The sequence below is a fragment of the Odontesthes bonariensis genome, chromosome 4, assembly GCF_027942865.1.
Source record: "Odontesthes bonariensis isolate fOdoBon6 chromosome 4, fOdoBon6.hap1, whole genome shotgun sequence".
Taxonomy (NCBI): Eukaryota; Metazoa; Chordata; class Actinopteri; order Atheriniformes; family Atherinopsidae; genus Odontesthes; species Odontesthes bonariensis.
The window spans coordinates 43,025,681-43,044,027 of NC_134509.1; the positions used below are offsets into that span (position 1 = coordinate 43,025,681).

At 48.1% G+C, this 18,347-nt stretch overlaps 1 protein-coding gene across 1 annotated transcript in view; it reads left to right on the forward strand.

Annotated features, from left to right (window-relative positions):
- tmem132a (transmembrane protein 132A) overlaps positions 1-9,691 on the forward strand; it is a 68,217-nt gene extending 58,526 nt beyond the window's left edge. Inside the window, exon 13 of the mRNA XM_075464306.1 lies at positions 8,726-9,691. Within this exon, the coding sequence (XP_075320421.1) occupies positions 8,726-9,691 (966 nt within the window). The remainder of the gene's footprint in view (positions 1-8,725) is intronic.
- Positions 9,692-18,347: the final 8,656 nt, after the last annotated feature.

Genomic DNA, 18,347 nt, shown 5'->3' on the forward strand with positions numbered 1-18,347 from the left:
GGGCAGCCCAATTTAGAACTATTAGATACTACTTTAATGCCGGGGACGTCCCCCAATGGACAGAAATGGAATCTGAGTCGGTAAGCCCACCTCTACCTCTGTATATGTTTTCTGATTCAGTCCCAAGATTGTTGGGAAAAACAGCAAATCCTATTGTTAAAAACATGATCAAAATATAGTATGACGTAAAAAAATTCACAAAAGAACCAGTTATGTTATCACAGTTTACTCCAATATGGGGAAACCAAGATTTTATTCCTGGAAGAGCAGATTATGTATTTAAACAATGGGCCACAAAGGGAATAGATAAAATTCAGGATTTGTATCAAGCAAATTCAATGTACATGATGTCTTTTGAAGAGCTCAGGCAGAAATTTAATATAACTAAAAAGTACTTCTTTAAATACCTTCAGCTCAGAAGCTACATTAGGACAAAAAATAAAGACTTAACCAAACCACCAAAGTCCCGGCTAGAAAAAATTGCATGCAAAGATAGCACAAGTAAAGGTGCGATTTCAGAATTCTAAAACTTTATAGTTTTGAATTCCCCAGAGAACTCAACACTGAAACTGGAAGCCTGGAAAGCGGATCTGGGAGTAAATTTGTCTCAGGAGGATTGGAAATCTGTCTGTACAAGGGCTCAGAAACAAACAGTTAACTCTCACTTGAGGTTATTGCAGTACAAATGGTTAATGCGAATCTATATTACACCAATCAAATTAAACCGCTACAATTCTAATATACCAGACATATGCACAAAATGTTTAGAAGAAAGAGGGACTTTGTTTCATTGTATCTGGGAATGTAGGGAAATTAAAAAATTTTGGAAAGCAATAAAAGAAACTGTAGAACACCTTGTCTCAAAAGAGGTTGTACTAGATCCACTTTTTCTAATTTTAGGTTTGTATCCAAAAAAACCTTTGTATACCAAATGTGAACAACTGTTGATAGACATGTGTCTATTAGAAGCTAAAAGACTGATAGCACTATTCTGGAAGAGAACAACAAGACCAGGTATCAAACAATGGGCCAGGCACATGCTGAAGACTTTACCTATGGAACGGATAACATATCTCCAAAAAGGGAAAAAGGAACTATTTGAGAAAGTTTGGAGACCCTTCCTGAATTTTGTTGAGACTGTGGACTTGTCTCAAGATGAAGTCGCCAGCTAAAGACAAGAATAATGTTGGACCATGATGTTAAACAAGGGAGCCTCACCATTGGACTATTATCTTTGTATACTTAAGGACTGTAAGCAGATGTGCATCTAAGAGGGCGTTTGTTTGTCTTGTTGACTGTGTGGGTTATGTTATATGGCAGATATATCTGTAAAAAATATATAATAAAAATATTGTTGGAAAATTAGGATGTATCTCAGGAGGATGAGCAGTCATCTGCCAGTTGGAGAGTTAAAAGTTCAATTCCTGGCTTCCCCAGACCACATGTTGAAGTGTCCTTGGGCAAAACCCTGAACCCCACATTGCCTCAGATGTGTCCATTGGTATTTGAATGTGTGTGATAGTGAAAAAAGCACCGTGGCCAGTAACATTGTATAGACTAAGACATACAGGTTGGAGGCAGGCAGGGTCGGCAACAAGAAATCAGGTTGGTCATGACTGCTGGAATGCAGCGCAGAAAGATGAGCCTGTCACTGCAGCTGCTCCTCTGTCCTGCAGGATGCTGTGGAGAGGATGTTTATTGTTCTCCAAAACAGAATCTAACTTCCTCCTCATCCGCTGCTCCACCACAGCACTGAGAGGGTTCAGCCTTCTGCCTACAACAGAACCAGCCTTTTTCACCAGTTTGTCCAGGCGCCTACAGTTTGTGTCTGTAGTGCAACTCCCCCAGCAGACAGCAGCATAGAACAGTGCACTCTCAATGATAGTGTGATAAAACATGCACATCATATCACTGCAGACACTGAAGGACCAGAGCCGTCTCAGGAAGAAGAGACGGCTCTGGCCCCTCCTGTACACTGCGTCTATGTTGGCAGACCACTCCAGTTTATTATCCAGCACCACCCCCAGGTATCTGCAGGTCTGAACAGTCTCTATCTCCCCTCCATCAATGCAGACTGACTGGTATGGAGTTTTAGATCTCCTGAAGTCCACCACCAGCTCTTTCGTCTTGGTGGTGTTCAGGAGCAAACAGTTCTTTTTGGTCCAGTCAGTAAAGGCCTCCACAAGGTCCCTGTACTCCTTCTCCTGTCCACCGCGCACACATGCCACAACAGCCGTATCATCAGAATACTTCTGTATGTGGCAGGACTCTGAGTTGTACCTGAAGTCTGATGTGTACAGGGTGAAAAGAAAAGGAGCCCAAACAGTACCCTGCGGAGCCCCAGTACTGCATTCCAGTGTTCCAGAAACACATATCCCCATCCTGACATACTGTGGTCTGGCAGACAGATAGTGTTGTGGAGAAGAAGGAGTCGAATCCGCCTCGGTCAGCCTCTCATGGGGAAGTTTATTGAACAAACCGTCACAGAAACATGTGCATACAGAATGTCCGTAAGTTCCCTCTGACCTCAATTTGTGACACTCCTTCATACCGTTCTGGATCATACAATACATACGTGGCCAAGCCCAATCTTCTCTGGAGGCGCCTGGCTTTCACCATTATCGTAAATAAGCTCATTCTAACTATAAACAATTTTCATATGAACCAGTCAACAACCGGTTCATATGAATCCAACCCCCCCATGAGCTGTCACCTTACCGTGGTGGGGGGGTTTGCGTGCCCCAATGAGTCTGGGAGCTATGTTACCCGGGACTTTAAGCCCCTGGCAGGGTCACCCATGGCAAACAGATCCTCGATGAGGGACCAGACAGAGCACAGCTCATAAACCCCCTATGATGGATGAAACTATTGGACACCGTGTACCGTCGCCTGGGCGTGGGTTACCGGGGCCTCCCCCTGGAGCCAGGCCCAGGGGTGGGGCCCGCCGGCGAGCGCCTGGTGGCCGGGTCTGTGCCCGTGGGGCTCGGTCGGGCACAACCCGAAGAAACTACACGGGTCCCCCTTCCGACAGGCTCACCACCCGTGGGAGGGGCCAAGGGGGTCGGGTCCATTGTGAGCTGGGTGGCAGCCGAAGGCGGAGACCTTGGCGGTCTGATCCTTGGCTACTGAAGCTGGCTCTTGGGATGTGGAACGTCACCTCTCTGCTAGGGAAGGAGCCTGAGCTGGTGCGCGAGGCTGAGCGGTTCCGGCTAGATATAGTCAGACTCACCTCGACGCATGGCTTGGGCTCCGGAACCAGCCTCCTTGAGAGGGGTTGGACTCTCTTCCACTCTGGAGTTGCCCGTGGTGAGAGGCGTAGAGCAGGTGTGGGCATACTTATTGCCCCCCGGCTGTGCACCTGTACATTGGGGTTTACCCTGGTGAGCGAGAGGGTAGCCTCCCTGCGCCTTAGGGTGGGGGGACGGGTCCTGACTGTTGTTTGTGCTTATGCACCGAACAGCAGTTCAGAGTACCCACCCTTTTTGGAGTCCCTGGAGGAGGCACTGGAGAGTGCTCCTCCGGGAGACTCCCTCGTCCTGCTGGGGGACTTCAATGCTCACGTGGGCAATGACAGTGAGACCTGGAGGGGCATGATTGGGAGGAACGGCCCCTCCGATCTGAATCAGAGTGGTGTTTTGTTATCGGACTTCTGTGCTCGTCACGGACTGTCCATAACGAACACCATATTCAGGCATAAGGGTGTCCATATGTGCACTTGGCACCAGGACACCCTTGGCCGCAGCTCGATGATCGACTTTGTGGTTGTATCATCGGACTTGCGGCCGTATGTCCTGGACACTCGGGTGAAGAGAGGGGCGGAGCTGTCAACTGATCACCACCTGGTGGTGAGTTGGCTCCGCTGGTGGGGGAGGAAGCCGGTCAGACCTGGCAGGCCCAAATCCCCTATAAGGAAGAGTTTCAACTCCCACCTCCGGCAGAGCTTCAACCATGTCCCGGGGGAGGAGGGGGCATTGAGTCCGAATGGGCCATGTTCCGTGCCTCCATTGTTGAGGCGGCCGACCAGAGCTGTGGCCGTAAGGTGGTTGGTGCCTGTCGTGGCGGCAATCCCCGAACCCGCTGGTGGAAACCAGTGGTGAGGGAAGCCGTCAAGCTGAAGAAGGAGTCCTATCGGGCCTTTTTGGCCATTGGGACTCTGGAAGCAGCTGATGGGTACCGACAGGCCAAGCGGAACGCGGCCTCGCCGGTTGCTGAGGCAAAAACTTGGGCTTGGGAGGAGCTCGGGGAGGCCATGGAGAATGATTTCAGGGCGACCTCGAGGAGTTTCTGGTCCACCATCCGGCGGCTCAGGGGGGGGAAGCGGTGCACCGTCAATACCGTGTATGGTGAGGGCGGGGCTCTGCTGACTTCAACTAGGGACGTCGTGAGTGGGTGGGGGGAATACTTCGAGGGCCTCCTCAATCCTACCGACACGCCTTCCGATGAGGAAGCAGAGTTGGGGAGCTCGGACGTGGGGCCTCCCATTTCTGGGGCTGAGGTTGCCGAGGTGGTTAAAAAACTCCTCGTGGCAAGGCCCCGGGGGTGGATGAGGTCTGTCCTGAGTTCCTCAAAGCTCTGGATGTTGTAGGGCTGTCTTGGTTGACACGCCTCTGCAGTATCACGTGGACATCGGGGGCAGTGCCTCTGGACTGGCAGATCGGGGTGGTGGTTCCCCTCTTTAAAAAGGGGGACCGGAGGGTGTGTTCCAACTATAGGGGGATCACACTCCTCAGCCTCCCTGGTAAGGTCTTTTCGGGGGTACTGGAGAGGAGGATCCGCCGGATAGTCGAATCTCGGATTCAGGACGTGCAGTGTGGTTTTCATCCTGGTCGTGGAACAGTGGACCAGCTCTATACCCTCAGCAGGATCCTGGAGGGTGCATGGGAGTTCGCCCAACCGGTCTACATGTGTTTTGTGGACTTGGAGAAGGCGTTCGACCGTGTCCCTCGGGGACTCTTGTGGGGGGTGCTCCGGGAGTATGGAGTGCCGGACTCCTTGATATGGGCTGTTCGGTCTCTGGGCTCTCCCTTAGAGATGGGGTGAGAAGCTCGGTCATCCGGGAGGGGCTCGGAGTAGAACCGCTGCTCCTCCGCATCGAGAGGAGTCAGATGAGGTAGCTCGTTCATCTGGTTAGGATGCCTCCTGGACGCCTCCCTGGTGAGGTGTTCCGGGCCCGTCCCACTGGGAGGAGGCCCCGGGGAAGACCCAGGACACGTTGGAGAGACTATGTCTCTCGGCTGGCCTGGGAACGCCTCGGGGTCCCCCCAGAAGAGCTGGAGGAAGTGGCCGGGGACAGGGACGTCTGGGTTTCTCTGCTCAAGCTGCTGCCCCCATGACCCGATCCCCGGACAAGCGGAAGCTTGTCTCTCAGTATGGGAGGCCGTATGGTGTTGAAGGCACTGGAGAAGTCAAAGAACATGATTCCCACATATGAACCAGGCATATCCACTCCTGTGTTTCTGGTAGGCAAACTGGAGGGGGTCAAGATCCTCAGCAACCTGCAATCTCATGCGACGAACAAGGAGTCTCTCCAAGGTCTTCATGATATGAGATGTCAAAGCCACCGGTCTGTAGTCATTCAGCTCCACCGGTTGCCCTAATTTGGGCACTGGTATGAGACAAGAAGTTTTCCACAGTACTGGGACTTTTTCCATCTGAATGCTCATATTAAAGAGCCTCTGAAGAGGGACTGCTGGTTGACCAGCACAGTCCCTCAGAAGCCTTGGACAGACTCCATCTGGGCCTACAGCCCTCCCTGACTTAAGTCTCCTGAGCTTAGCACCAACCTCCTCTATAGTTAGACACAGAGGTTGTAGCTGAGGGATGGCGGCAGGAGTGATGTTGCCTCAACCATAGAGATGGGGGTGGGGGTGCAGCTGGACAGAGGAGGGCTAGTGGTGGGAGTTGCTGCAGAGGTGGAGATGCAGCTGTGCTCAGAATGCCTGGTGGTGGAAGCTGCCACACAGTTGGAGGTGTAGCTTGGCTTAGGAGATCTGGCGGTGGAAGCTGCTGTAGAGGTGGAGGTACAGCTGGACAGAAGAAGCCTGTTGGTGACAGTTGCTGCAGAGGTGGAGGTGGAGGTGCAGTCAGGCGGAGGAGGAGGCTTGGCAATGCCAGTTGCCTTTGAGGTGGAAGTACAGCAGGGCAGTGGAAGCAGTATAGAGGAAGCAGCTGTAGCGGTGGGGGTGGAGGGAGCAGCAGCAGAGGTCGAAAAAGCCCTAACCTGTTGTAGTATTGGTTGACAGTATTGGCTCTGTCCACATCACCTTCCACAGACTGAGAGTTCTTCAGTCTGTATCCAGTGATGGTCCTCATGCCCCTCCACACCTCCTTGGTGTTATTGTTCTCCAGCTGTCTCTCCACCTTTTTCTTGTACTCCACCTTAGCTCGACGTAATGTCTTTTTAAGCTCCTGCTGTACACTCCTCCGCCTTTCTCCATCCCCATTCTGGAACGCCCTCTTTTTCTGGTTCAGGAGGTCTTTGATGTCACTGGTGATCCATGGTTTGTTATTTGGATAGCACCTTACAGTCCTGACTGGAATTACAGTGTCCCTACAGAAGTTAATGTAGTCTGTGATGGTGCTGACCCTCCTGTCCATGTCAATGTCCATTTCATCTTTCTCCAGCAGTACAGCCCAGTCTGTGACATCAAAGCAGTCTCTCAATGCATCACTCGCCTCTGGTGACCACTTCCTGAAAGATCTGGTACTAACAGGAAGTCTTTGTACACACGGTCTGTATGTGGGTTGTAGATAGACCATGCTGTGATCAGATCTACCCAGTGGTGGAAGAGACACTGTCCTGTAAGCCTCCTTCACGTTAGCATAGAACAGATCTAATGTCTTTTCTCCACCTGTTGGACAGTCCACATACTGTACAAAGCCAGTCAGGCAGGAGGATAGAGAGACGTGGTTGAAATCCCCTGTGATTGCAATGAATGCCTCAGGATGCTGGGTCTGTATCCTAGCAACGGCGTCATGGATGACGTCACACGCCGTTGTAGGTGCCGCCCTCGGTGGAATGTAAACAACGATGACGACTGTGTATGGGAACTCTCTGGGCGCATAGAATGCACGGAAACCAACTGACAGCAGTTCGATGTCTGGACAACAAACCCTCTCCTTAACGGTCACATTGCGGGGGTTTACCCATCTCTGATTAAAGAACAGTATAACACCCCCGCCTTTCCGCTTACCGCCGCTCGTACTCAGGTCTCGATCCGCTCGTACAGCTGTGAAGCCGGGTATGTCCACACATGAGTCTGGTGTGTTGTTGTTCAGCCAGGACTCAGACAGACAGATCAAACTGCTCTCCTTATACAGCCGTTGGTTCCGCCTCTAGCTCATCACACTTGTTAGGCAGTGAGTTAACGTTTCCCATGATCACCGAGGACAGAAAAGGTTTGTACCTCCACCTCCTGTTGTGCCTCTTTGCCTTTATTTTCGCTCTAGCTCTGCATCCACGGTACAGCTTTTTAAGCTCGGTCGGAATTGGATGTTTAAGTCTGCGTCCAATCCTTGACAGTGCCAACAGTTGTATACACTGCTCTAGTAGTAGTGCACATTGTCAAAAAATTCAAATAAAACAAAAAAGCAGATCAATAAAAATAACTAAAAATGTTTAGATAAAAACTAAAAACTAAAAATGACATATAATCATATAAACGACGAGAAAAATTGAGAGCTACACAGACTCGCTGCCGATAAGGTCGGCGCATAGCAACCGGATCTGCATGATCTGATGAGCTGCAGCTGAGCTTGCAGGTGAGAGTAGTTGGGCTGATTAGGTTGGAGTGGTTGGCAGGTGAGTGGAAAATAACTGAGCCAGAGGGATAGGAGGGGAGACAGGAGGATGTACTGTGACAGGTCCATTTGGTCTGTTTTATATTCCCTATGAGTTTCCTTCAGGAATGAGTCTGGGTTCTAATAGATTGAAATCCTTCTTTTCCATTATTTTTCTGATGATATCCTATTCTATTTGCCCACAAGGTTAGACAGCAGAAACCCAGCCTACAGTGAATTGTCTGATTGACCTTTAAAACTGGATAAATCTCAGCTTTCTCTCAGTGATAGTAAGACTCAAGCCAGGAAAACCTGATCTGATTCTTCTAACAAAGAGTGATTGCCAACATAAAGCTTTATCTCCCTTCCAACAGACATGGAAAACATTATTCATGCTTTTATCGCCTCTTGACAAGACTATTGCAATGCGCTATGGGCCGATCTTCTCTTTTTTTGTATCAAATGATTCCAAATGTAGCGTGGCTTCTTTTAGCCCGCCTGAAAAGTCTTGACATCTCTTCACTGGATCCCTGTTTCTGGAGAGATTTTTTTATTTAACTTTTAAATGAATGGCACCATCTTATTCCCACAATCCTCGTCCCATTTTTGGTGACAGCTAATGGGGATCCTTTTAACAATAAACAATAAACACAATCCTTTTCACATACACACCACTGTAAAAGAACTGTGATCAACCAGTCTGGTTCTTTCAAATGTTTTAAATATTTTTTAAATGGTCTAGAACTCTAAAACACAAAGGTGATAGAGCTGCCCTGAATCTTTGTAAAAGTTTATTGAAAACTTAAACAGAAGCTGATCAGAAAACAAGGATGCCTCTGATTAAAATAAGATTCAATTTCCAGGGGAAATGGTCATGGCCTGATTTTTTTTTTTAAGTTGATGTAAATTGTGTACTTTGTACTTCTGTCCTGTCGTGTCTTTGCAGGAAGCATTCATCAACGTCTGGATCCAGTTCAGTGATGATACTGCTTCCCTTCTCTCCACCTTCAGTGACCTTCCATTTTTCCTGCGTCGCTCATCACTGGCTGAAACTGTGGTTGTTGTAACACCCAGTCCTGGACAGCGTATCTTTGCCCAAGGTGATGGAGGTGGACCCCTACTGCAAGCAGAACTGCTGGTTTCTACCTGTGCAAAGCAGCTTATTACCGCCAACTTAGTCAGTGATGGTGAGCCTGCTCCTAGTGCCTCCTTCTCTTCCTTTGGAGATGGAGGCTGCACTAAGTGGCTGGCAAGGGGATCTGGGTGGGTAAGAGTCAACCTAGACCTAGGCTTCTTACAGCCAGAAGGGAAGAAGAATGAAGACGATGAGGAGTTTGAGTTTGATATTTTAGATATGCTGTCTGAATCTGACAATGACATCTATGCAACAAATGAGGATGAAAGTGGGAATGTGAGTGCCGGCAGTACTGACAATGAGAAAGTCAAGAGGAAGCTGACTGACAGAAGGTGGAATAAGGAGAGCAGCAGGTGGGTGGTCAGTGGGAACACTCTAGAAAAAACTGTGTTGTTGCCAAGTATGGAGGAGGGTACCGTGTACTTCTCCCCAAGCCATGAGACGGAGGGAAAGCATGGGGAAAAGGAGGAAGAGGGTGGTCAGAGTGCTCCAGAGTTTGAGGTTGGCTTGGGTGCCATCCTCTCTCTGTTCTGCCTGTCTGCTGTACTCTTCCTGGCAAATTGTCTGCCCTGCACCCTTCGAGACAGGAGGAGGACACGAACACCACAGAGGAGGGAAGGAGAAGTCGAGGCAGGTGCATTGGATGATGAAGACAATAGTGGAGAAAAAGAGAGAGAAGACTGGGAGAGGAAAAGCACAGAGAGCAAAAACATGATAAAGCAGACGCAGAAAGAGTCCAGTAAAGAAAGTGTCAAAGAAGCAGAGATCATTTGCTGAATTTAACAACCACAAAGAACATAAAGCTGGATTTGAGACCAGTTGAAAAAATTCAGCAACTGATAACACCCCATAATATTTTCACTGCTCTTTTTGATTTAGGGTTCAGGAGGTATTGAACTGAAACGGTGGTAAAACAATCCTCCTTTAAGCATGAGTGTTGCTCATCCATGGTCAGGAAAATATCCGACAAACAGCTCTATGCACTGTATTTTATATTGTAAAATCTGTATTTACCAACACAATGCACAATTATAAAAAAGTCTACATAGATGAGGACTACACTTATTATTGCACGTTATTTACGTAACCCGATTAATATTTTCTCTGATAGTAGAGTAGAGTAGAGTAGAGTACCATTTATTAGTCCCGAAGGAAATTAAGGTGTCCAGTAGCAAATACACAAGGCACATATATACATATATACATATAAACATATACACAAGGCACTATACACAACATTGCATATATAACAGCCATATAACTCTTCCATACATTCAGCAAAAGGCAGATCTCACACACACACACACACACACACACATACACAGTATGTATATATTGTCCAAGTGAAGAGCAGTAAAAAGAGTCCTGGTGCAGAGAAATTGTTCCTGATTATTGGGGGGGGGGATTATGCGGTTCAATCACCTATGGCAGTCTCTTTCTGTGTGGTGTTGAACAGCTGGATTGCCCTGGGGACAAAGGACCTCCGTAGCCTGTCCGTCCTGCAGGGGATGGCGTGGAACCTGTAGCTGAGCAGGCTTCTCTGGTTGGCAAACACAGAGTGCAGAGGGTGACTGTGGTTGTCCATTATAGAGAAGAGTCTGCTCAGTGTCCTCTTCTCAGCTGTGGTAGTAAGAGCCTCCAGTTCTGTGCCTACAACAGACCCAGCCTTCCTCACCAACCTGTCAAGGCGTCCAGCATCTCTCTTCCTAATGCTACCCCTCCAGCATGTCACAGCATAGGAGAGCACACTGGCCATGACAGACTGGTAGAACATCAGCAGGAGTCTGTTGCAGACATTAAAGGATCTCAGCTTCCTCAGAAAGTAGAGCCTGCTCTGACCCTTCTTGTAGAGTGCGTGTGAGTTTGCAGACCAGTCCAGTTTATTGTCCAGATGTACCCCTAGATACTTGTACGTGCAGACTGTCTCCACTGTCTCCCCCTCGATAGAGACAGGCACCAGGGGCGGGGTGGTTCGCCTGAAGTCAACCACCATTTCCTTTGTTTTGGTGGTGTTCAGCTGCAGCTGGTTGGTCCTGCACCATCTGGCAAAGTTCTCCACCAGTCCCCTGTACTCCCCCTCCTGCCCATCCTTAATGCATGCAACAATGGCGGTGTCATCTGAGAACTTTTGCATGTGGCAGGTCTCAGAGTTGTAGGTGAAGTCAGTGGTGTACAGGGTGAACAACACCGGGGAGAGCACAGTTCCTTGTGGAACTCCAGTGCTACTGACCACAGTCTCTGATGTAAGGTCACCCAGTCTGACGAACTGGGGCCGTTCTGTGAGGTAGTCTGTAATCCAGGTCACCAGCCCTGTCTCCACTCCCATCTGCAGCAGTTTGTCTCTCAACAGGAGTGGCTGGATCGTGTTGAAGGCGCTGGAAAAATCACAAAACATGATTCTCACCGCACTGCCTCCTTTATCCAGGTGAGAATGCACCCTGTGCAGCAGGTACAGGATAGCATCCTCTACTCCCACATTCTCCTGGTAGGCAAATTGTAAGGGGTCCAGTGCTTGGTGAACCTGGGGTTTCAGGATGTTGAGCAGCAACACCCGCTCAAATGTCTTCATTATGTGTGACGTGAGGGCGACCGGTCTGTAGTCATGATAGACACCTTCTATATGTAAATTTCTTCTCAGAAACTGTAAAGTCAAGTAATGTAAACTCAAAGGTTATCAGAAAATGGTCAGATAAGACAGGGTTATGAGGAAACACTGTTAACTGTTCACTCTCAATGCCATAAGTCAGCACAAGATCAAGGGTGTGATTAAGGCAGTGAGTCGGTCTGTGAACACTCTGAGAAAATCCAATAGAGTCTAATATAGAATTAAAGTTCGTATTCAGGCTGTCATTTTCAACATCTACATGAATATTAAAGTCACCCACTACAATGACTTTATCTGTACTCAGCACTAACTGGGATAAAAACTCTGAGAATTCAGACAGAAACTCAGAATAAGGGCCAGGTGGACGATACACAACAACAAACACAAGAGGTTTCTGTGATTTCCACTTTGCGTGGGAAAAACTGAGAATCCGAGATTCAAAAGAGCTCAAACTAATCTTGGGTCTGGGACTGGTTAGTAACCCTGATCTGAAGATAGCTGCCACTCCTCCTCCTCTGCCTGTGGTTCCAGGAACGTGAACATTTAAACAGTCAGAGGGAGTTGCTTCATTAATGCTAACATGATCCTAACATGATGCTAACATGATCCTCCTGCTGCAGCCAGGTTTCTGTAAGACAAAATATGTCAATATGATGATCACAAATCAACTCATTCACTAACAGAGACTTCGAAGGGAGAGAGCTGATATTCAGCAAACCACATTTAATAGTTTGATGTTTTTCATCCATCCATCCATCATCTTCCGCTTCTCCGGGGATCGGGTCGCGGGGGCAGCAGCTTGAGCAGAGAAACCCAGACGTCCCTGTCCCCGGCCACTTCCTCCAGCTCTTCTGGGGGGACCCCGAGGCGTTCCCAGGCCAGCCGAGAAACATAGTCTCTCCAACGTGTCCTGGGTCTTCCCCGGGGTCTCCTCCCAGTGGGACGGGCCCGGAACACCTCACCAGGGAGGCGTCCAGGAGGCATCCTAACCAGATGCCCCAGGAGGCATCCTAACCAGATGCCCCAGGAGGCATCCTAACCAGATGCCCCAGGAGGCATCCTAACCAGATGCCCCAGGAGGCATCCTAACCAGATGCCCCAGGAGGCATCCTAACCAGATGCCCCAGGAGGCATCCTAACCAGATGCCCCAGGAGGCATCCTAACCAGATGCCCGAGCCACCTCATCTGACTCCTCTGGATGCGGAGGAGCAGCGGTTCTACTCCGAGCCCCTCCCGGATGACCGAGCTTCTCACCCTATCTCTAAGGGAGAGCCCAGACACCCTGCGGAGGAAACTCATTTCGGCCGCTTGTATTCGCGATCTCGTTCTTTCGGTCACTACCCACAGCTAGTGACCATAGGTGAGGATAGGAACATAGATTGACCGGTAAATCGAGAGCTTGGCCTTCTGGCTCAGCTCCTTCTTCACCACGACGGGCCGGTGCAGAGCCCGCATCACTGCAGACGCCGCACCGATCCGTCTGTCAATCTCCTGCTCCATTCGTCCCTCACTCGTGAACAAGACCTCCACTTGGGGAAGGATCTCATTCCCGACCCGTCGCCAAACCGGACCCCCTCAACGCCCTGGCTGCGCCTAGAAATTCTGTCCATAAAAATTATGAACAGAATCGGTGACAAAGGGCAGCCCTGACGGAGTCCAACCCTCACAGGAAACATGTCCGACTTACTGCCGGCAATACGGACCAAACTCTGACACCGGTCATACAGAGACCGAACAGCCCATATCAAGGAGTCCGGCACTCCATACTCCCGGAGCACCCCCCACAAGAGTCCCCGAGGGACACGGTCGAACGCCTTCTCCAAGTCCACAAAACACATGTAGACCGGTTGGGCGAGCTCCCATGCACCCTCCAGGATCCTGCCGAGGGTATAGAGCTGGTCCACTGTTCCACGGCCAGGACGAAAACCACACTGCACCTCCTGAATCCGAGAATCGACTATCCGGCGGATCCTCCTCTCCAGTACCCCTGAATAGACCTTACCAGGGAGGCTGAGGAGTGTGATCCCCCTATAGTTGGAACACACCCTCCGGTCCCCCTTTTTAAAGAGGGGGACCACCACCCCGATCTGCCATCCAGAGGCACTGCCCCCCATGTCCACGCGATGCTGCAGAGGCGTGTCAACCAAGACAGCCCTACAACATCCAGAGCCAGAGTTTGATGTTTTTGTTCAGTTAAACTTTTTGTTTTAATTTTTTTTGCACAAGAGGAATTGTCCTATCATTTAAGGCATAAAAAGCCCCCCCCCCAAAAAAAAATAGCACCCTCACATGCATGTCTTGAAAGTCTTGAAATGAAAATACAAAAACTATCGTTGAAGATCTGAGTTCTGTCAGGAATAGCTCTATAATAAAAACTGAGATGAAAAACAAATCCAGCCTGCCACTGATCTAGACAAACAGCACCCGGTATTATTCCTGCTGATATGATAGTCTTCATATTTTATTTAAATAAGTTAATTAGTAGAAATTTCATTTATTAATTAGATTGAATAAAACTAAAAAGTATGTCACCTGTAGAATCATTGGTGGTCTGTGCAGAAAGAGGCCCAGTGTTGGTGGTCTTTTTAAAGTTATAAAAGTATTTTACATTTCTGGAAACCACCATTCACCACCAACAATCACATGTACATTCCTCAGCCCGAGGTCCCTGCCTCTATGTGACAGAGTGACAGGTGTGAGGAATGTTCAGGTTATGTGAGTGCTGCATTTAAAACCAAGGACCAAACCCTGTTGTTTTCCTTAACCTTCAACAAGTATTTCATTTTTTAAACCGGTTACACATATAGGTAACCAAAGAAAAGTTTCAAAAGACTAGGGAAAATGCCAGCAGCATGACTTATCATGGAGGGATATGATAATAGCCAAGTAAAAGAGGAGGGGGAAAAAAGCTTCCTACATGAGCTGAACTCGGGTCTCAGAGACTAAAGCAAGCCCCCACCAACCCTACTGCCACCATAAATCTCAGGACAATCACATACTTTTCCAGTTTTGTATTGGCTAAGAACTCTGGAGTGTAAACTTAAATACAGACCACATGCATACTCTTTTTTTTCTTTTTCTCTCAGTTCTTTGTTTAAGTTTCAAGGTTTCATGTCAACAAAGTTGTAGCAGCTGATTGAGCTTCCCAGTAATGCAAGTAAGTAATGTCTAGAATATGACCCCAAATCCAGATGAATTGAAGAGGAGAAGTCTAAGATGCAGAGCAGGAACAAAGTGGAGATAAAGGAGTAGGAAATCTAAACTCTTTCTCCCTTCAGGTTTCATGTTATTTTTATATACCCAGCCACTTATGTAATCTCATACTTTCTTAATTCTCACATCACTAACCTGGAGTAATGCAAACCATTTTGACCCAGACCTTCTCCACCCCTTCACCTCACACACACACGCACACGCACACGCAAACACAAACACAAACACACACACATTTATTTACTATGGCAGTCTTCCATGTGTGCATCATGTAATTGTGGTTGCCATTGTTTTTAAATGTTGTTGTAGACTAGTAGACAGTAGAGTTTATTAAGCCTTGTTGTCAATCAGTAATGCCAAGTGAATAAATTATTTTGCTGTGTTAAAGGACAGGTTGTGTAATTATTATGTATGCATATAACTTGTTTATCTTCTGTTCATTCTATTTTCTTTTCAAAAACAGATATTGAACAGAAAAATTAAGTGGTTTGATTTTCACATCAATACACAAAAATCTAAACTAAACAAAAATATGATAGCATTGTCAATTGATATTCCAATTTAGTTTTATTTATATTGCATCAATTCACAACAGTGGTCATCTCAAATGATCTTAGATGAGGGACCAGACAAAGAACAGCTCACAAGACCCTCTATGATGGATGAAACTATTGGACACCATGTTCCTTCGCCCGGGCGTGGGTTACCGGGGCCTCCCCCTGGAGCCAGGCCCAGGGGTGGGGCCCGCCGGCGAGCGCCTGGTGGCCGGGTCTGTGCCCGTGGGGCTCGGTCGGGCACAGCCCGAAGAAACGACACGGGTCCCCCTTCCGACAGGCTCACCACCCGTGGGAGGGGCCAAGGGGGTCGGGTGCATTGTAGGGGTGGCACGGATCACAAAACTCACGGTTCGGTGTGTATCACGGTTTGAGGTCTACGGTTTACAGTTTTGTACGGTTTCTTATTTTTTTTTAACTTTTTTTAACTTTTAGCCCCATAATACACACCATTACACCAGTGGAACACTGTAATAATTGCTGAAAAGATTTTACTACGAGAAAGCTAGTATTTTGAGAGAGAAAGAGGGAAGACAATGGATGATTTCAACATGTTTTACATTTATTACTCAAAAAAAGTGTCAGGAATGTTTGCTGCGATCTGGTGGCATCTACAGGACAACCACAATAGAAATGGGAAAAAAGTGACATACCGTGGCTCCAGCACCAACATGTTTCTAAAGCCTTCAGCCTCCACCACGCTATAGGGCTGCATGTCCTTCGCAATGAATAAACCAATGGCTTTGGAAATTGATTTTGCTTTTGCGGTGTCCTCAGCCAGAGGCTGTTTAAATGCAGCGCTGAGTGTAAAGGGCTTTTTGGCAGGCTCTCCTCTCCTTCCCTCCACTGACACACTTGGGTGATGTCTGCGCAAATGGCCGGACATAATTGAAGTGTTTCCACTAGCGTATGCAAGACGGGTTTTGCAATGCTTGCATGTCGTAATCGTTCGATCCACGCTTTTGTTGCCAGCATCGGCCCGCCTTCACTACTTCCACTTGCCGTGTTTGTGCACGCCGCCACACCTCTTCGCTTTCGCTTCTTTGACGCAAATTGAAACCACATGCTAACATACGGGCTACAATGCGAACGTCGAACGTCTGGACACAAAAAAATAAAAAAAATAAAAAAAATTAAACCGTGGACCCCGTACGGTTTGCACACGCCCCGCCCCGTGAGAAGCAAACCGTACGGTTCGGAGCGTCCACAAAAACTGTACCATGCCTAGTGCATTGTGAGCTGGGTGGCAGCCGAAGGTGGAGACCTTGGCGGTCTGATCCTTGGCTACTGAAGCTGGCTCTTGTGACGTGGAACGTCACCTCTCTGCTGGGGAAGGAACCTGAGCTGGTGCGCGAGGTTGGGCGGTTCCGGCTAGATATAGTCAGACTCACCTCGACGCATGGCTTGGGCTCCGGAACCAGCCTCCTCGAGAGGGGTTGGACTCTCTTCCACTCTGGAGTTGCCCGTGGTGAGAGGCGTAGAGCAGGTGTGGGCATACTTATTGCCCCCCGGCTGTGCGCCTGTACATTGGGGTTTACCCCTGGTGAGCGAGAGTGTAGCCTCCCTCCGCCTTAGGGTGGGGGGACGGATCCTGACTGTTGTTTGTGCTTATGCACCGAACGGCAGTTCAGAGTACCCACCCTTTTTGGAGTCCCTGGAGGAGGCACTAGAGAGTGCTCCTCCGGGAGACTCCCTCGTCCTGCTGGGGGACTTCAATGCTCACATGGGCAATTACAGTGAGACATGGATTGGGAGGAACGGCCCCCCCGATCTGAATCAGTGGTGTTTTGTTGTTGGACTTCTGTGCTCGTCATGGATTGTCCATAACGAACACCATGTTCAGACATAAGGGTGTCCATATGTATATCTGTACTTTTAATCTACTCTGTACTGCTATTGTTCTTTTCGGTCCGCTGCTGCGGGATCAATCAGCTGATTAGCTCACGAGAAACCGCCTTACCGATACAACTTGCTACACTAAATGAACGGAGCCAATTCACCGCCTACTCTACTATCTTACGAGATGGTCGAGCAACTGCACCATCGGAACGAACAAACACAGCACGAGATAAAGCTTCACGTACATACAGAAAGCTACTCGCCTACCTGTTGACAACCCTTCTCCTTGCCGGCGATGTGCAGCTGAACCCGGGGCCCGTCATCACGCATGATTTCCAGCCTCTAGCCGGGATACTCTCGGACCAAGGTAACTCCAATCAACCGGGACATTCATCCCGAAACCCGGCAGTCCAAAAACACTTTAACATTGGCCTCTTCCAAACTGTCCAACATTCCAAAATCATCTGGGATCCACACGCAAAACCGAAAGGTCTTCTTGGGGGACATTTGAACATTCGTAGCGTTAAACGAAAAACTGAACAACTTGAAACACTTCTCACCGGCTCAAATCTGGACTGCCTGTGTTTATCTGAAACATGGCTGACCACATCGTCGCCTGTAGCGTCTTTCACAATGCCTGGCTACAATGTTTTTAGAAAAGACAGAAATAAAGGAAGGGGCGGTGGACTGCTCATGTACGTGAAAGATGACATTAAATGTAAACAGATTGACCTGGCATCAGCAAATGACATGGAATGTATTGCCGTAACTATCACCTTGTCTCAGCAAATGTCATTTAATGTTATTGGTGTATATAGACCTCCCTCATCTGACATTACCTTTTATGAACATTTCAAAAACCTGCTTAAAGAATTAGATACTAAAAAAGAATGTATAGTTCTAGGTGATTTTAATCTAAACTGGGCAGAAAAAACCATAAGAAAGAAACTTAAAGCACTTACAAATCAATTCGAAATGACTCAATTAATAGATGGACCAACTAGAATCACAAATTCCTCAAAAACACAAATTGATCTAATTTTTAGTAATAAGCCTGAGAGAATCACCAAATCTTTTAATCTCCTCACTGGTTTGTCAGATCACAATATGACTCTTATTTCAAGGAAATTAACAAACAAACGATTTACTTATCGCCAAGACATCAAAAAACACTCCCATGGAATAAGGAAACAGGACATGAATACATTTAAGGAAGTACTA